The 14796-nt window shown below is 39.6% G+C and overlaps 1 protein-coding gene across 2 annotated transcripts in view; it reads right to left on the bottom strand.

The window, feature by feature from the left end:
• rxfp1 (relaxin family peptide receptor 1) overlaps positions 1-6313 on the bottom strand; it is a 72239-nt gene extending 65926 nt beyond the window's left edge. The window contains exon 1 of one of the 2 annotated variants that reach the window (XM_042492897.2): positions 6113-6312. In XM_042492897.2, the coding sequence (XP_042348831.2) occupies positions 6113-6155 (43 nt within the window). In that variant the 5' untranslated portion in view covers positions 6156-6312. Of the gene's footprint in view, positions 1-6112 lie in introns of both variants that reach the window. The other variant, XM_088080827.1, reaches the window with a different exon arrangement.
• Positions 6314-14796: the final 8483 nt, after the last annotated feature.

Genomic DNA, 14796 nt, shown 5'->3' on the forward strand with positions numbered 1-14796 from the left:
AGCAATGGGGAGCGGGCTGGCAAGAAACGGTCTTGTATTAACAGGAAGCCAAAACACATTTCTCACAACACTTGAGGCAAGAAATATGCAACTTAGTAACAGAATTGTGTATTTGATCAGCGCTGCTTAGTTCAGGGTTACAATAACATCATTTTTATTTTCATTCCATCAGCACTGCCTACTTTTACCATGATTGAATTTGAGAGACAGAGAGGGCTGAGCCTTTCTCTTGATGCATTTCTATACATTTTATGCTACACTCATCACGTACTTTGCATCCATTTGTGTTATCTGAGTTTTGCCAGGAGAGGAGGACGGATATTTAGGCACTAGTTAGATTGAGGAAAGTTTACTGCAGTTCATTTAAACATACTACTCACATTGTTTTGATACAAAGCCGGTTATAAATCAGTGAAATATCCCTTTTAGGGAGACACAAGAGAACATGAAGCTATTAGATGAGACATATTAGTCTTGCATCACTGTGCAGCGTTTCACAGTTCTAGTTTTACACACAAATGAAAAATGTTCTCGTAAGTCCAGTACAGATTACACGTACATACACGTTACACGTTTTTTTTCATCAGTTACACCGTGTCAGTGTTACTATGACAATGTTACACATGTACTGTAGAGATTTATATGCTATTTGCAGTTCAATATTATTTAAATTTTATGTAAGGTCAACCCGATCTTGTTCCGAGGTTGTCAAATACTGACGCATTGTTGTGCCCCTCAGCGTGGGATATCAGCCTGCTCTCACCCAAAACTCGTCAAATAGCGCTGCTATGTCAGTGCTGTCAGCGTATGAACTTGACGCCAAAAGCCACCTTCCACGTCCAACCAGAATGCAGCTGGATGGACTCAGATGATGAATGCTTGCCTATAGAACCATTAGCATTGTTATATGCTCGCGGATGGCTGATGGCCCCAGGCGCGTCCACATGCAATGCCCACGGGATAGCGTCAGGTGATAATGCTGCCGGTATCCACATAATATAAAAACTGTGACTGTGCTTACTGGAAAAACGGGGAGGAGGACGGGTCCCACAGGCAACTTACTTTGGTGCGGGCCTCCGGAGGAACTGCAGTTTCGAACACTTCCGTGTTGGCTTTATTTTTTCAGCAACACAGGTTTAGAAACACTAAGGGGTGCCCTGTGCATCACTATAAGATGCTGAGGGGTGTCACAAAGCATCTGTATTTGACAACTTGGGAATTAAAATGGGCTGCAGACAGACGTATTATGTCCAGACAGGAAAAGTCCAATATATATTTAAAATAAACCGCCTGACACACCAAGCTGACACCTGACTATCGGGTGCTGTTAGGCCATTGGCTTCATGTTTCAGGTCTTGTACTGTTGGGTCTATGCCGTTATAGAAATCTTATTGAATGCTTTAGGTCTTTGGTAAAATATTGCACTTAAACACACTGCAAAGACCACAGCTGAAGGACAGCTAACTGCTTACAGGCATTTATATTGTCCACCTGTATAAGAGGAAACATGTACACATTATCTGTATTCATAGAAAAAAAAAAAAAAAAAAATTAAAGCATAAAGGACAAACAACTCTTCTGCTACATGTCATTGTCCTCATGGAAAAACTTTCTTGGCCTTCATCACATTGAGGATCAGCCATAAATATTTAACATTTTTATGCCACCGGTTATCTAACGTTAATAGAATATGAAATAAGAATCTGTCTGATAAAAAAACTCAGTCTGTCACTGTAAGGTTAGATTGTCTATTGTCTAAAATTATGGGAGGAAGCACACAAAATCAGTGTAAAGAATGATTTGTTGGGCTGGACAGCTAAGGTTTGCCCTCTCTCACTGACTGCTTCAGTACACTGAGTCAACCAAACAGGAGCTGATAAGGACTGACTAGAGCAGAGGTGTCAAACTCATTTTAGTTCATGGACCGCATACAGCCCGATATGATCTCAAGTGGGCTGTACCAGTAAAACATTACATAATAACTTATAAATAGCACCTCAGAAATGTTCCCTTTCTTTCAGTGTAAAGAAGTACAGATATATTCTGAAAACATTCATCCATTTACATCAAAGATGAAAAACAGTCAGATGTCTTAAAGGGATAGTTAACATAAAAATGAACATTCAGTCATTACCTACTCGCCCTCATGCTGATGGAAAGTCAGGTGAAGTTTTTTAGTCCACAAAACACTGCTGGAGGTTCAAGGCAAAAAGGTATTGCACTCATCTCCTAAATAAGTGAAGCAAATGGTGACCAGAATTCAAGAGTTTAAAAAAAATACATAATAAAACCACAAAATGTCTCAATACTGCTTGTAATCCAAGTGTCCTGAAGCCCCAACATGCCAAATTGTTTTGAAAAATGTCACTGGAGTCATGTTTTTAGCCTTGTTGTAACCTGTAGCTCCAAGTGTGGGACACCATTTTTTTTTAAACATTTGAATCCTGGTCACCATTTACTTCGACTATTTGGGAGATGAGTGCGACACCTTTTCCCCGTGAAACTCCGGCAGTGTTTTGTGGACAATAAAACTTCACTCAACTTTCCATTGGCATGAGGGTGAGTAGATGATGACTGAATTTTCATGTATAAGTTAACTATCCCTTAAAGAAAAATAAGTGCAATTTCAACATTAATGTCTCAGTTTTTCCACAGTCAGACAGTCTGCTACTCACTGTCATTACATGTACATTTTTCAGTACATCTCCACTCCTGTGTAGTAATCCTGGCTTCACCACACTTAACTAAAGCAGAAGCTACTGAGGAAGCAGGTTAAGTTATCCCCTGCCTAACAAACAGTTTACAAATTAAAAATTTAGGATAGGATTCGATCACATTGTTTAAGATAGAAGTCTGATCCAGATTCTTTTGTACTCGAGCTGCTGGTTGAAAATATTTTGCAGAATGTTCAGCATCTTAAACTATGACCACAGTAATATTGATTGTTTTTCAGAGAACTGTATTGTGGTCAGAGTAAAAAGCCTCTGAGGCAACATTTCACAGTTTAACCTGCTGAAACTTGGCACCTCTTAGCATTCACAAGTGCGTCAATATTAGATGTGAAAAGGCATCAAGTGGGCCAAAGTGGACCCTTTTGTAGGCTAACTGGTTGTATGTTTGACCGTAAGTTGAATTTAGAGACTTTTTAAAGACCTTTTTAATACCATTTTTAATGAAATTTAAGACCAAACTAATATATATACAATAAACAATATATATACACACCAAAAGAAAAAAAATATTGCACTAGCTTTACAAATAGCACAGTGATGTCAGTTCAAAATGAACAGTAAGGTAGACACTGATGATACTCACTGTGCTTACCGCTTTACGCCCAAAAAAATAAACTAATGATGGCTAAAGTAATGCCTCAGCTTAATGATTCAGACTCATTGCATGACTGAAGTGTGTAAAAGGGGCAGAAATAAGGGCATTTTGAGCATACAGGTGTTGCATCAAAGTGTCCAAAAGTGTTTCTCTCCTTTTAAAATGCTGTTTCCTGCAGCGTAAACGCCGGCAATTCTTGTGGTGACCCATCCAATCTGAATTTATGATATTATTTTTTCTTTTTCTCTTCTTATTGATTTTACACCAGTATTATGGACAATTAACAATGACATACTTAAGATGTCAGAGTGCACCGGTCTCCAATTGGCATACAAACATTAAGAACATGCCAAATCTTCTGACTTGTACACTTATCTCGAAGTCTATAAACCCATACCAACCCTTTCCAAATCCTACCTGCTAATTACAGGAAAAAAAGAAAGAAGTAATCATTAGGAATTAGTAAAAAAATGAAGAAGAAAAACAAATATGTTTGACAGGATGTAGGATTTCCTTTCGGTGGCTATTGTGTGAAGGGGAAAGAGTGCTTTCACATGAAAGATCTCGGTAATAGAGTTGTAAAGGCCAGAAGAGGGCACTTTATCAAAGGGCAGGTCAGTGCTGCAGGCGGTGGAGACACCACACATCAGGTGAATTTGAACAGGACCAGAACATATGAGTATGATTAGCGGGCAACTGTATGGACCCATTACAAATATCACTGGTATCTGGAAAAAAAATGAGAACCTTGACTTTAAGATGATATAATAGTTTTAAAGGACATGCAGCCACGCTGTTGACCCCCCCCCCGGAATAGATCAAAAAGGTGATGGTTAGCCAGAGAGACTAAATGATGGGGTACTGAGTGTAAAGAGTCCAAGAGATCTTCAGGGCATTACTCTGAGGAGTGGCCTTGACTGTGACAACTTAAAAGAAACTCCTTCACATTCAGTTTTTACATGGCAGCAGCACAAAGCAAGGTGATTTTTAAAAACTTTTTCTACACAGATTTTGGTTGCATGGTTCTAGCTAATGCAAGCAGTCGTAAAACAGATTCCTGCCTTGACCTTGCAGCACTATCATTTGTGCATAAGAAGAATGCACAAAGCTGCAGTGGTCTGCAGTCAAACTGAAGCATGCCCTTATCACCTAAGATCTGATCAGGCTCTAATGTTCCAAAAAAAAAACATTGGTAAACCATGATTCATCTTTGTGCAAGATTTGAAACCATATCCTTTGTTTTCAAATAGTAGATCTTTCTATGGAGTTGTGCACATTTTAGTGTTACTTTGGAGAAAAAGCCCCTGTAGGATACTAGAGAAATACAATTTACTGAGCTTTAGGAATTTTATATTATTTTCATATAATATAATATTATTACACTCACTACACTACAATTACTACACTCTGCGACTTTGTCTATACTCACTCAGTAAGTTCTATTACATCCTCTAAATTATCTTCAGTGCGAGAGTGTAACACACCACTTCGTCACACTGCATTTAGGCTTTTTCTGTAAAAGCTATAAATCAGTGGAACACTACCAGACAGTGTGAGGAGCTGCAGCTCTATCAGGATGTTCAAAACCACCTTAAAAAGACAAGCATTTGCTTGTAACATGCTATTGTGTGTAGCTTTTTATTCTGCTTTGTGAGTGATGTGCTTTTTGTGTAGCTTTATTGTCTATCATGTGTCTTCAACGTTGTGTCACTTTATATAATGCGCTATTGTGTGCATTGTTTTTCTTTTGTGTGTCTTTGTTTTTATTCTTCTTATATAACTTTATATTACCATCAACGTGCTGTGTATTTGCTGCAGATGCGAATTAGCTCAAAAGATATTATCTGGTACGGTGCATCAAATGGTAACATTTATATTTTACTGCTCATGGTCTCTTTTAAATAAAATAATTTTTAAAAAAAAACAGTTAAAATGCCAAAGCTTGATTGATGAGGGCAAAAAGCACACACAACTGCTCCTCTGAACTAAAGGCAATAGTGTGAACTGACAAGCTCTTGGTAAGGCTCCCGACCAGCAAGCATAACGCTGTCAGTTTGGATTCAGTGTGTGGAAACCTGTAGCCCCCCAGGCTTCATACTGACCTGCAACCAATGCAGGATGCACACAGAGCTACTGGTCAGTGACTGATAACAGCTCACACATTTACTGCTACAATAGTGATGAATGCAGCATTTAAATGCTCATGCAGTGGCTTTGAAAAAGGCTTCTGAGAGGCAAGAAATCTGCTACTGATATGAGATCCACCACACCACCAAGCAAACTTAAAAACGGGGGAAAGACACAAAATTGCATTTAAATCCACGGGAACAATAACTGATGATATCTCATATCTTTGCATCGTGTGAGGTGCCTCCCACTGATATCTATTCAACCCTCTCCATTTCCATATAATTCAACTATATCCAGTCAGTTATCGCATAGTGGGTGGCAAAACTGCTGCAGCTCCCTGATGTTTTAAAACCAATACAAAGGAACATACATCAGAAATGTGATTCAGAGATGTCCTGCTGACAGTGACATCCACTTCAACACAAAAAAAATCTTTATCAATCAATCCTAAACTCATTCTTAAAGTAAACATCCGCTCTTTCTCTCACACACCGGTGCAGATTTCAAAAACTCGCTACTTCTTTGGAACCAACTGGTTAGAAATTGTGTGCAATCTGAGCACATTTCACCGAGGATAGCTCAGATGGTGAAAGCCAAAGATCGAAGCTTCTACGACTTCCTAAATCCATCAAAAAAGTGAAGTGTCTGAACTTACCCGACACTCCATACGCGAAGATCACAGCCACATAAACCTGCATGGTCTCTCTTGGAAGTTTTTGTGAAAATCGCGCCGGTGTAGTTATACAGGAAGCAGCGATATTATCCAAGTTGGGAACCTGCGCGTGAAAAATCACCAAAAGTTTATGCGCGTGCTGATGTGTGACAAAAACATGCAGAGGAGAAGCTAGAGTGACTGCAATCGCTTGGCAAGGTCGAGTCGCTCTGAAGCCAGTCTGACAGTGAGAGGGAGATTTAATGAATCAGTTGACATCGTGTGACGCACGATCAGCGGCAGCACAGGTGCAGCGCGCGCAGAGGGGCGGGAGTAAGAGAGAGAGAGAGAGAGAGAGGGGGGGGCGGGGGGCGAAAGACAATGGGATTCTGCAAAAAACAGACGTCAAGGCTCTGAAGAACACATGTTGAAACTGCAGTTCATCAGTTGCTCTGCGGATTTGCATTCATTACGTGCCTCTTGTCTCCAGGTGCACGTGATATATAAAAGCACGCCTCCCTCTGTGGGCCTGTGATGGGGGTCAAAGGACTGATGCATTCCAGAGCATGCCAAACAGTCTCTTCAATTGCCTGAGACAAAGAGTAAAACAAACCTGGCATGATTACCTAAGAGATTCCCTTCTGGGCTTTTCATTTTTAATCATCAGCAGAGAAAAGTCCAGAGGATTTCGTCTGTTTGTGTTCACATAAAAGACTTGCTTGCAGGCAGGAGTTTTGTTTGACAGTCAGGGGGAATCATGCCTGAAATCTGATTCCTAGTGCTTGTTGCCTCATCTTATCTATTTTTTCTGTGCGCACATCTATCCTCTCAGCCACCATATAAAGCCTAAAGTCAATTTAAGTGCATTCCAGCAGAAGAAAGTGAAGATTTCTGTGTGAAGAGTTTTAAAGCTGCATCAATAGTACCAGTGGGTCAAAAGATCCCTCTATAGTGCATTTTTTGTTTTGGTTTTACAACGTGCAACTTCATTGTCTTGGTTCACTCTCTCTACTGTAATGTCATTTCCAGATGCAGTAAGCAGCTGTTTTCAATAAAAAGCAGTGCCTAAACTAGGCTTGGGCAGTGTCATGGTTTTACAATACACCAGGGTATTTAGAAATCCAGAAGGTATGTTTTTCAATATCATCATAATTACAGGTGCTCCTCTTTCTATTAAACTCATTGTATATAGTGCACAGCATGCACCACCAGAGCTCAGTCTGAGGTCTCTACTGGTGGAACAAGAAGCTGAGCTGAAAGACACCGAGACACCTAGTGGTGGAGGGAGAAGTAACAGGACTGTATACAGCTGGCGGCCAGCAGGCAGAGAGAGACCGTGAGGAATAACTGCATGTTTTTTTTACATCAATAACTTGGTGAATTTGGGATTTATTTCAACCAAACCGGAGCTAGTGATTGTTGGAACAGAGGACTCACTAACTAGATAACTAGCTGAGTAACCAAGGCAGTTTGGGTGAATTTAATTTTGTTTCTGTTGAGTTTGAATACAGTGTGTTAGTTAATGACTTAACCAGGCCAGTAAGCCTAATAAGTCTTCTGTGACGGAGAGAAAGTTGAATTCAAAAGGTTTACAGTTGTATTTCTTTGTTTTATAAGAAAAATAGATGTGAGAATATTAGGTTTCTTAACATTTTGTGGGTTTCTATTGTGTATTCATTAGTCAGGAAAACTGAAAATAAGAAGTGCACTCACCTTCAGGGAGCACACTTATATAGTGCTGCAAGAATGACGGTTTTCTGTAGGCCAGACCTGAAGCTAATGTTGGCCTGGTCCTCTCGTAAAAAAAAAAGTCTATGGTATTTTTCTGTTGGATTTTGGATTATTGCAGAAAACAAGCTCTGTGATAAAAAAAAAAAACAAAAACGTTATGATACTTACAAGTTTTGTTCAGCAAGATAATCTTCACAAATTGGTTCACAGTTTTTAGGATTTTTGAGGCCTATATGCAATCACAGGAAGAAAAAAACTATTGCTAGGCTAAAACAAAACTATACTATGAAGTTTTAAAGTTGTGCTCTGCTTGATGACGCTCTGTAGTATCATTAACCACTTGTTAGCAACTGTCTTTTTTAAGACACATAAAAGCTTCAAAATTTTCAAGTGGGGTATTTACTGACATATTTTATGTTGTAGATCAAAACATGAAAGTCTTTTAAGCTTCTGTTTACCACTGACCTTAGGCTTCTAATTAAAAACCTATTTAAAAAAAAAAGGCATTGACTTTAAGCTGAAGAAACTGGAGGTACTAAAATTTTTTTTATTTATATTTATTTATGGGTTTTAGGACTCACTACTGGGGATCTGTATATCATCATATACCAAATACCCCAGTGAAATTTTAGGAAAGTATGAAGGTATGAAATATTACATAATGCCTAAGCCCAGCCCAAACAGCACACACAATTAATGACAAACTGTTGATATTAATCAAATCAATCAATCAAATCTTTATTTGTATGGCACTTTTCATACAAAGAGTAACACAAAGTGCCTCACAGAGATTAAAAACAATAACAGAAATGAAAAACATTAATGAAAATCAAAGAAAAATACAGACAGCCTGACCTCCACCCCCACCTATGCGTACGCAACAACACACACACAATCATGTAGATATTCCCACACATATTACTTAAAAGGCACGAACATCCACCCTTACCACCACCCACACACTGCACACATACACCAACACACACCAATTGTTACTAAAGGGACATGGCTAGGCACTGAGACCTGGCGAGGGGAAGCTACCTTTGAGGCCAACCTCACTGAGAGAGGTCACGGTCCAGCACCGCCAGTGCCGCCACAGAGACCATCCCAACCGAGGCGGACAGGGTGCCACCAAGAGATCTTGAGCCCTCTAGCCACCCGGGCCGAAACAGTCCACGGTACAGCACCCCCAATGGTGGACCAGAGACCACTCCCAGTCCGGTAGGCCCCGATGAGGAAACACTGGAGCTAAAAACTAACACAATAAAATAAGGTAAAGAACATAAAACCTAAAAGCAGTAAGGGACTGAAACAGTAAAATAAGACAAAGAATACAAGTGCACAGTAAAATAGATTAAAGGTTATAACCGCTAATAATTAGATAGATAAATAAATGGGAGACTAAAACAGTGGGATAAGATAAAATAAAAAAGGAGAATAAATAAATAAATAGTTAGTTAGTTAGTTAAAAGACTGATTGAAAAGATGGGTCTTGAGCCTCTTTTTAAAAACCTCAACACTGTCTGTGATCCTGAGGTTCTCAGGGAAGCTGTTCTACAGGCAGGGGCCATAGTAACTGAAAGCCGCCTCCCCATTTCTTTTAGAGCTAACTTGTGGTATGGTTAAAAAGGCCAGTGCGGAGGACCTCAGGGTCCTTGAGGTTGATAAGGTAAAAGCAGCTCAGTTAGGTAAAGAAGGCCCAAGACCTTTGAGACACTTAAAAACAAGTAAAGAACCTTAAAATCAATCCTGAAAGCTTGCACGGGGAGCCAATGAGGCGATTTTAAAACCGGTGTAATATGCTCCTCCCTCTGGTCCTCATCAGCACTCGTGCGGCGGAGTTCTCTACAATAGTTGTAAATTGGAAATGCTCTTTTGGGAAGACCAGAGAGCAGGGCATTACAATAATCTAGACGACAAGAGATAAAAGCATGCATCAGTACCTCCGTGCTGGCCTGAGAGAGAAAGCAGGCGGACTCTGGCTATGTTCTTTAGATGATAAAACCAATTTTGTTGTGTTTTTGATGTTTGGGATAAAAGTAAGCTCATAGTCAAAAATCACACCCAGATTTGTTACAGATTGTGATGTTCTAAAAGCCTGTAACTTTGGTAAAGTCTCTCTTTCTGGCCTTCAGGACCGATGGACTAAAACCTCTGTTTTGTCCTGGTTGAGCTGTAGGAAATTTGCTGCCATCCATGAATTTATGTCTGAAATGCAGTTAAAGGGCATCAATAGGCCCTGTGTCATCAGGAGACACAGCGATGTACAGTTGAGTGTAATAGCATAACTATGGCCAAGCTGATGCCGTGACTCCTGATGGCGTCCCCAAGGGAAGCATGTACAGATTAAAAAGAGTTGGGCCTAAATTGACCCTTGGGAACCCCACACTTTATCTCATGGATTCCTGAGGAACATGTATCCATACTTACAAGAAGTGTCGATCTGTGAGGTAGGGTGAAACCAGTTCAGAACAGTACCAGAGAGGCCGACCAGGTTCCTCAGTCTATTTAATAAAATGTGATGGTCTACTGTATCTGATGGCGGTTAGATCCAGTAGTACCAAGACAGTGATTTTATGGTTATCTAAGTTGAGCCTGATGTCATTTAAAATCTTTACAAAGGGCCGTCTCGGTACTGTGATTCATCCTAAAACCAGACTGACACCTCTCTAAAATGTTATTTGTGGTTAAAAGTCATTTTACTTGGTTAAACACAAGTTTTTCCAAGATTTTACTTAAGAATGGTAAAGTTCGATACAGGTCGATAATTATTAAAAATGTTGGGATCTAAATTGCTCTTCTTCAGAAGGGGTTTCACCACCGCCCGTTTTTAAAGGAGGTGGGGAAGACACCCGTCTGAAGAGAGCAATTCCACCATATATATCAATTGTTCCTCAAAGAATGCATGAAACGTTTTAAAAAATGGGTAGAATTGGGTCTAGAGAGGCAGGTTGTGGGCTTTACTTGGGAAAACTTCGACCAAGTGTCTCGCATCTACCAGGAAAAACTCTCCAGTGTTTCCTCCGGTAAAATCAATGATCCGGGTGAGTGGAGACACTTAAAATCTGATGCGGTAAAAGACTCGATCTGATGTCATTGATTTTACTTCTGAAGTGGTCTGCAAAATCCTCTACAAAGGGCATCACTTGGTATCTTGGAGGTCTATTAAAATTTGCATTTGTTAAAGGTCGATTGTGGAGAAGAGGAATTTTGGGTTGGTTTTTATGGTAGATTGATTAATTTTTGAAAGTGAAATTCTTGCCTGTTTGACAGTGTTATTGTAGGTTTTGAGGGGTGTTCACGGAATATTTCGTAGTGAACTGTTAACTTCTGACTTTCGCCATCTCCTCTCAGCACTCCTGCAGTTTCTCTTCAGCTTTTTGATGTTCATATTTCTCCAGAAGATTGTAGGTTTGTTTTAACAGTCTTCAATTGAAGTGGGGCCACTGTGTCCAAGTGTTGTCTTTAATTTATTATTAAAACTGTCAACAATGAAATCACATGGTGCTGGTAAAATATCTGCTGGAGTGCTCTGTAAAATCCGGATAAACTTTGCAGCCACTTCAGAAGTTAGGTAGCGTTTCCTCACTGATCTCACCGGGGCCTCCCGTTGATTAAAACTGGTGACTGTAAAAAACACACAAAAGTGGTCAGACACAGCCAGATCCACAACAGATGGCCCACCAATGGACAGGCCATAAGTTATGACCAGGTCAGTGCGCCCCTGCTGTGAGTTGGCTGTGTGACATGCTGTCTAAAATCTAGGCAGTGTAAAAGGTTTAAAAATTCTCTGGACACTGTGTCTGAGGAATTGTCCATGTGCAAGTTAAAATCACCAGTTATTAAAATTCTATTGTATTTACTATAGATAATTGATAAAAGTTCGGAAAATTCATTGATAAAAGATGATGAGTACCTGGGTGGTCTGTAGACGGTTAAGCAAGAATGGGGGGTTGCTAAAAACAAGGCATGATACTCAAATGATACGAAGTTGTTAAAAAATACTTCATTTGAGCACATGGTAATCTTTGTAATTGAAGCAGTTCCGCCTCCTTTTTTGCCCTCTCGAGTTGAAAATAAAAAGTTAAAATTTGGTGGGGAAGCCTCAGTGAGGCATGAGGCATCTAGCAGCTAAATAGTTGTAAATGGACCTGCACTTGTATAGCATCTTTATAGTCTTCTGACGACCCAAAGCGCTTTAACACCGCATGTCACATTTGCCCATACTTTCACACAATGATGGCCGAGGTTGCTGTACAAGCTTCCACCTGCTATTCAGCTTTAACATCCACACCCACTCACACAGCCATCAAGAGCAATTTGAGGTACAGCATCTTGCCAAAGGATACTTTGAAAATGCGGACAAGAGGGGAATGAAATGCCGACCTTCTAATTAGTGGGCAACCCACTCTATCTCCTGTGCCACAGCCGAAGCCAAAGAGGCTGATATTTCCGTAAGGAGTTGGTGGAGACTGTCACTAAGCCAGAGACATGAGTCCAAATAAATTGCTACATGTCTACTGGATGTGTGAAAAGTTTGCATGTCAGCCACAATAACACTGTGAGACTATATGTAAATGATGTGTTTACGACTTGTTCTGCTGCCCCAGAGTGGCTTAGAAAATGAAAGAAATTCACTGCTGTTTTAAAGGAGTCATTCTATGAAGGTTACAATACAATGTACAATAGATAGAATTTAAACTTTAATTTTATTTGTAATGGGATTATTCCTGCACAAGTGGCAACCTCTGAGGCTTAAAAATGAAGCCAATGCGGGGGTACGAAAAAATGTACTTCCTTTAAAGGCCACTTGAGGCTGGCTCCAAAACAGATGAAATTCCATAGACACCCATATTAAAGTGGCCCACTTAAAAGCAGAAACAAACGTGTTTACAGCCTGGTACATAAACAGGTTTAGTCGCTATAGCTAATTTTAACATTCGTGGCGGCTGTACGGGGGTGAGTTTTTATAAAACATACCTGTTTATATTTCATTAAGGACCAAAGTTACGCATATATTTAAAGGCAGGGCCACTTGAGTGACAGACTCTCTGCGAGGCATCATGACAGTCTGTGAGTCAAATCCACCTCTCACTCCACCACAGCTGCACCCTCTCCAAAAACAATAACTTTTGGTTCTAGAAAAACAAGATGGCAAAGACCAAAATGCCAACAGCAAACCCCAAACCAATAGGTGACATCACAGTAGCCACATCCCTTATTTTACAGCCTAAAGCCCATCTTCAAACAGCGATGCATCTGCAACTTCAAACTAATGTGGGCCAGCGGCGTAAAGTGTGTTGGGGGGCCTTTCCCCACTAAATTTCTAAAGTTTAGTCACTACATCTGGCATAGTTAGGATGCTATTGTGGTGATAAAAACTTTCTACAGACAAACATACTGTACAAACACCTGAAACAATACTCAAAGAAACTTTTGTGGTAGTTCCTGCTACAATACCTGGAGCGTATTTTGCCATGATCTGTCTCTCTCTCTCTCTCTCTCTCTCTCACACACACACACACACACACATACACACACACCACGTGCTTGAATGCACATAGGTCCTGTATATCAGACCATCAACATAAAATCCATTTTCTTTTTCCAAAGAAATACACAGGGCAATTAATATTATGTGCTGGCTCCCTTAAATTGGCACGTCTTGCATACTGAGTGCAATGGAAATGAAAAAGAATCAATACAATTTACACACATAACATATGCAACATGTATTCTGTGAACTGGAAAAATAACACAAACTCCCAGCATCTCCTAGCAGCAGTTGCCCTAAACCTTTTCTGCAAAAACAAAAGGACATTTTGATTCTGATTCTGCGGTGGACCTTTGGACAGCTATTATCTGAAACGTAGGTTGAAACAGCTCAAGAGCTTTTATGAGATGGAAAATACTAAAACACTTGGCTACAAATCAGTAAAAGTGTTTGTGTTTTTTTTGTGTGGCTTGGAGTCACTGACAAGCTTCAGATTGTTAGATCATTAGATACAAACAAGCCCTGTGGGTGCTTAGCAATCTGCTTTGGCTTGCAATGTTTTGGCAGTCAGTGAATTACTTGAATTACACTACTGAAGACAGCCTCAAATACAGCTTCACATCTTTTCTCTGTTCTTGTAAAAAGGAGATTTCATATTTATTTTTGTCTTTTGCTGCTTTAGTATGCAAAGTGTCTCTCAGTTGCTTTTTGGGAGTGCGTGTTAGAGCTCTGATTTAACAGATTAAAATAAACACAGATAAATAAGGAGAAAACACAAGCACGACCATCAAGAGCTCAGATCTCATTACAACACAGGGAGGACCACAAACATGAAATTTTCATGAGAGTATTTTCTAGAGGAATTATCAATGATATCACCAATATAGATTATAATACCTGCTGTAACAGACACAGCAATTCATAGAGGCTTAAAATGCATATATTATATCAATTAATCAATTTTAGGCCATCACTATAAATATTTACCTATTTTACACAGCTTTACACACATCTACATATGCAGCACCATTCAACCATGCACATGATGAGCAATAATATTAAATCAGAATGTGAGGTTTAAATTTGCTGCCTTCATGAACAGCTTCTCATGTGGGCCTGCTGTGGAATTTCAGTGAAATCAATATTAAATCAATAAGTGTGTGAGTGTTGATTGAGAGCAGCAGTGTTGATGAATGTGACATCACATTTCTGACGTAATCTGAGGTAACTTTTATGTTTCTCTCTTCGTTCTGTCTGTTTTTGCTTATGTTCTCTTTCTTCTCATTTCTTTTGTTTAATCTGCCATGCACTTAAAAAAAGACTTTTGTAATTGAATGTACTTAATATAAATAAAGCTTGAAAGAAATATATGGGAATGTCATTTTATTCCACTGGCTTTGCTGTTGAATGAAAAATATCTTTGTATTGTATTCCCTGAAATACAGAAACACTCTGAGTTTCT

This window comes from Plectropomus leopardus, chromosome 8 (assembly GCF_026936395.1).
Source record: "Plectropomus leopardus strain MGB_pleo_1.0 chromosome 8, ASM2693639v1, whole genome shotgun sequence".
Classification (NCBI taxonomy): Eukaryota; Metazoa; Chordata; class Actinopteri; order Perciformes; family Serranidae; genus Plectropomus; species Plectropomus leopardus.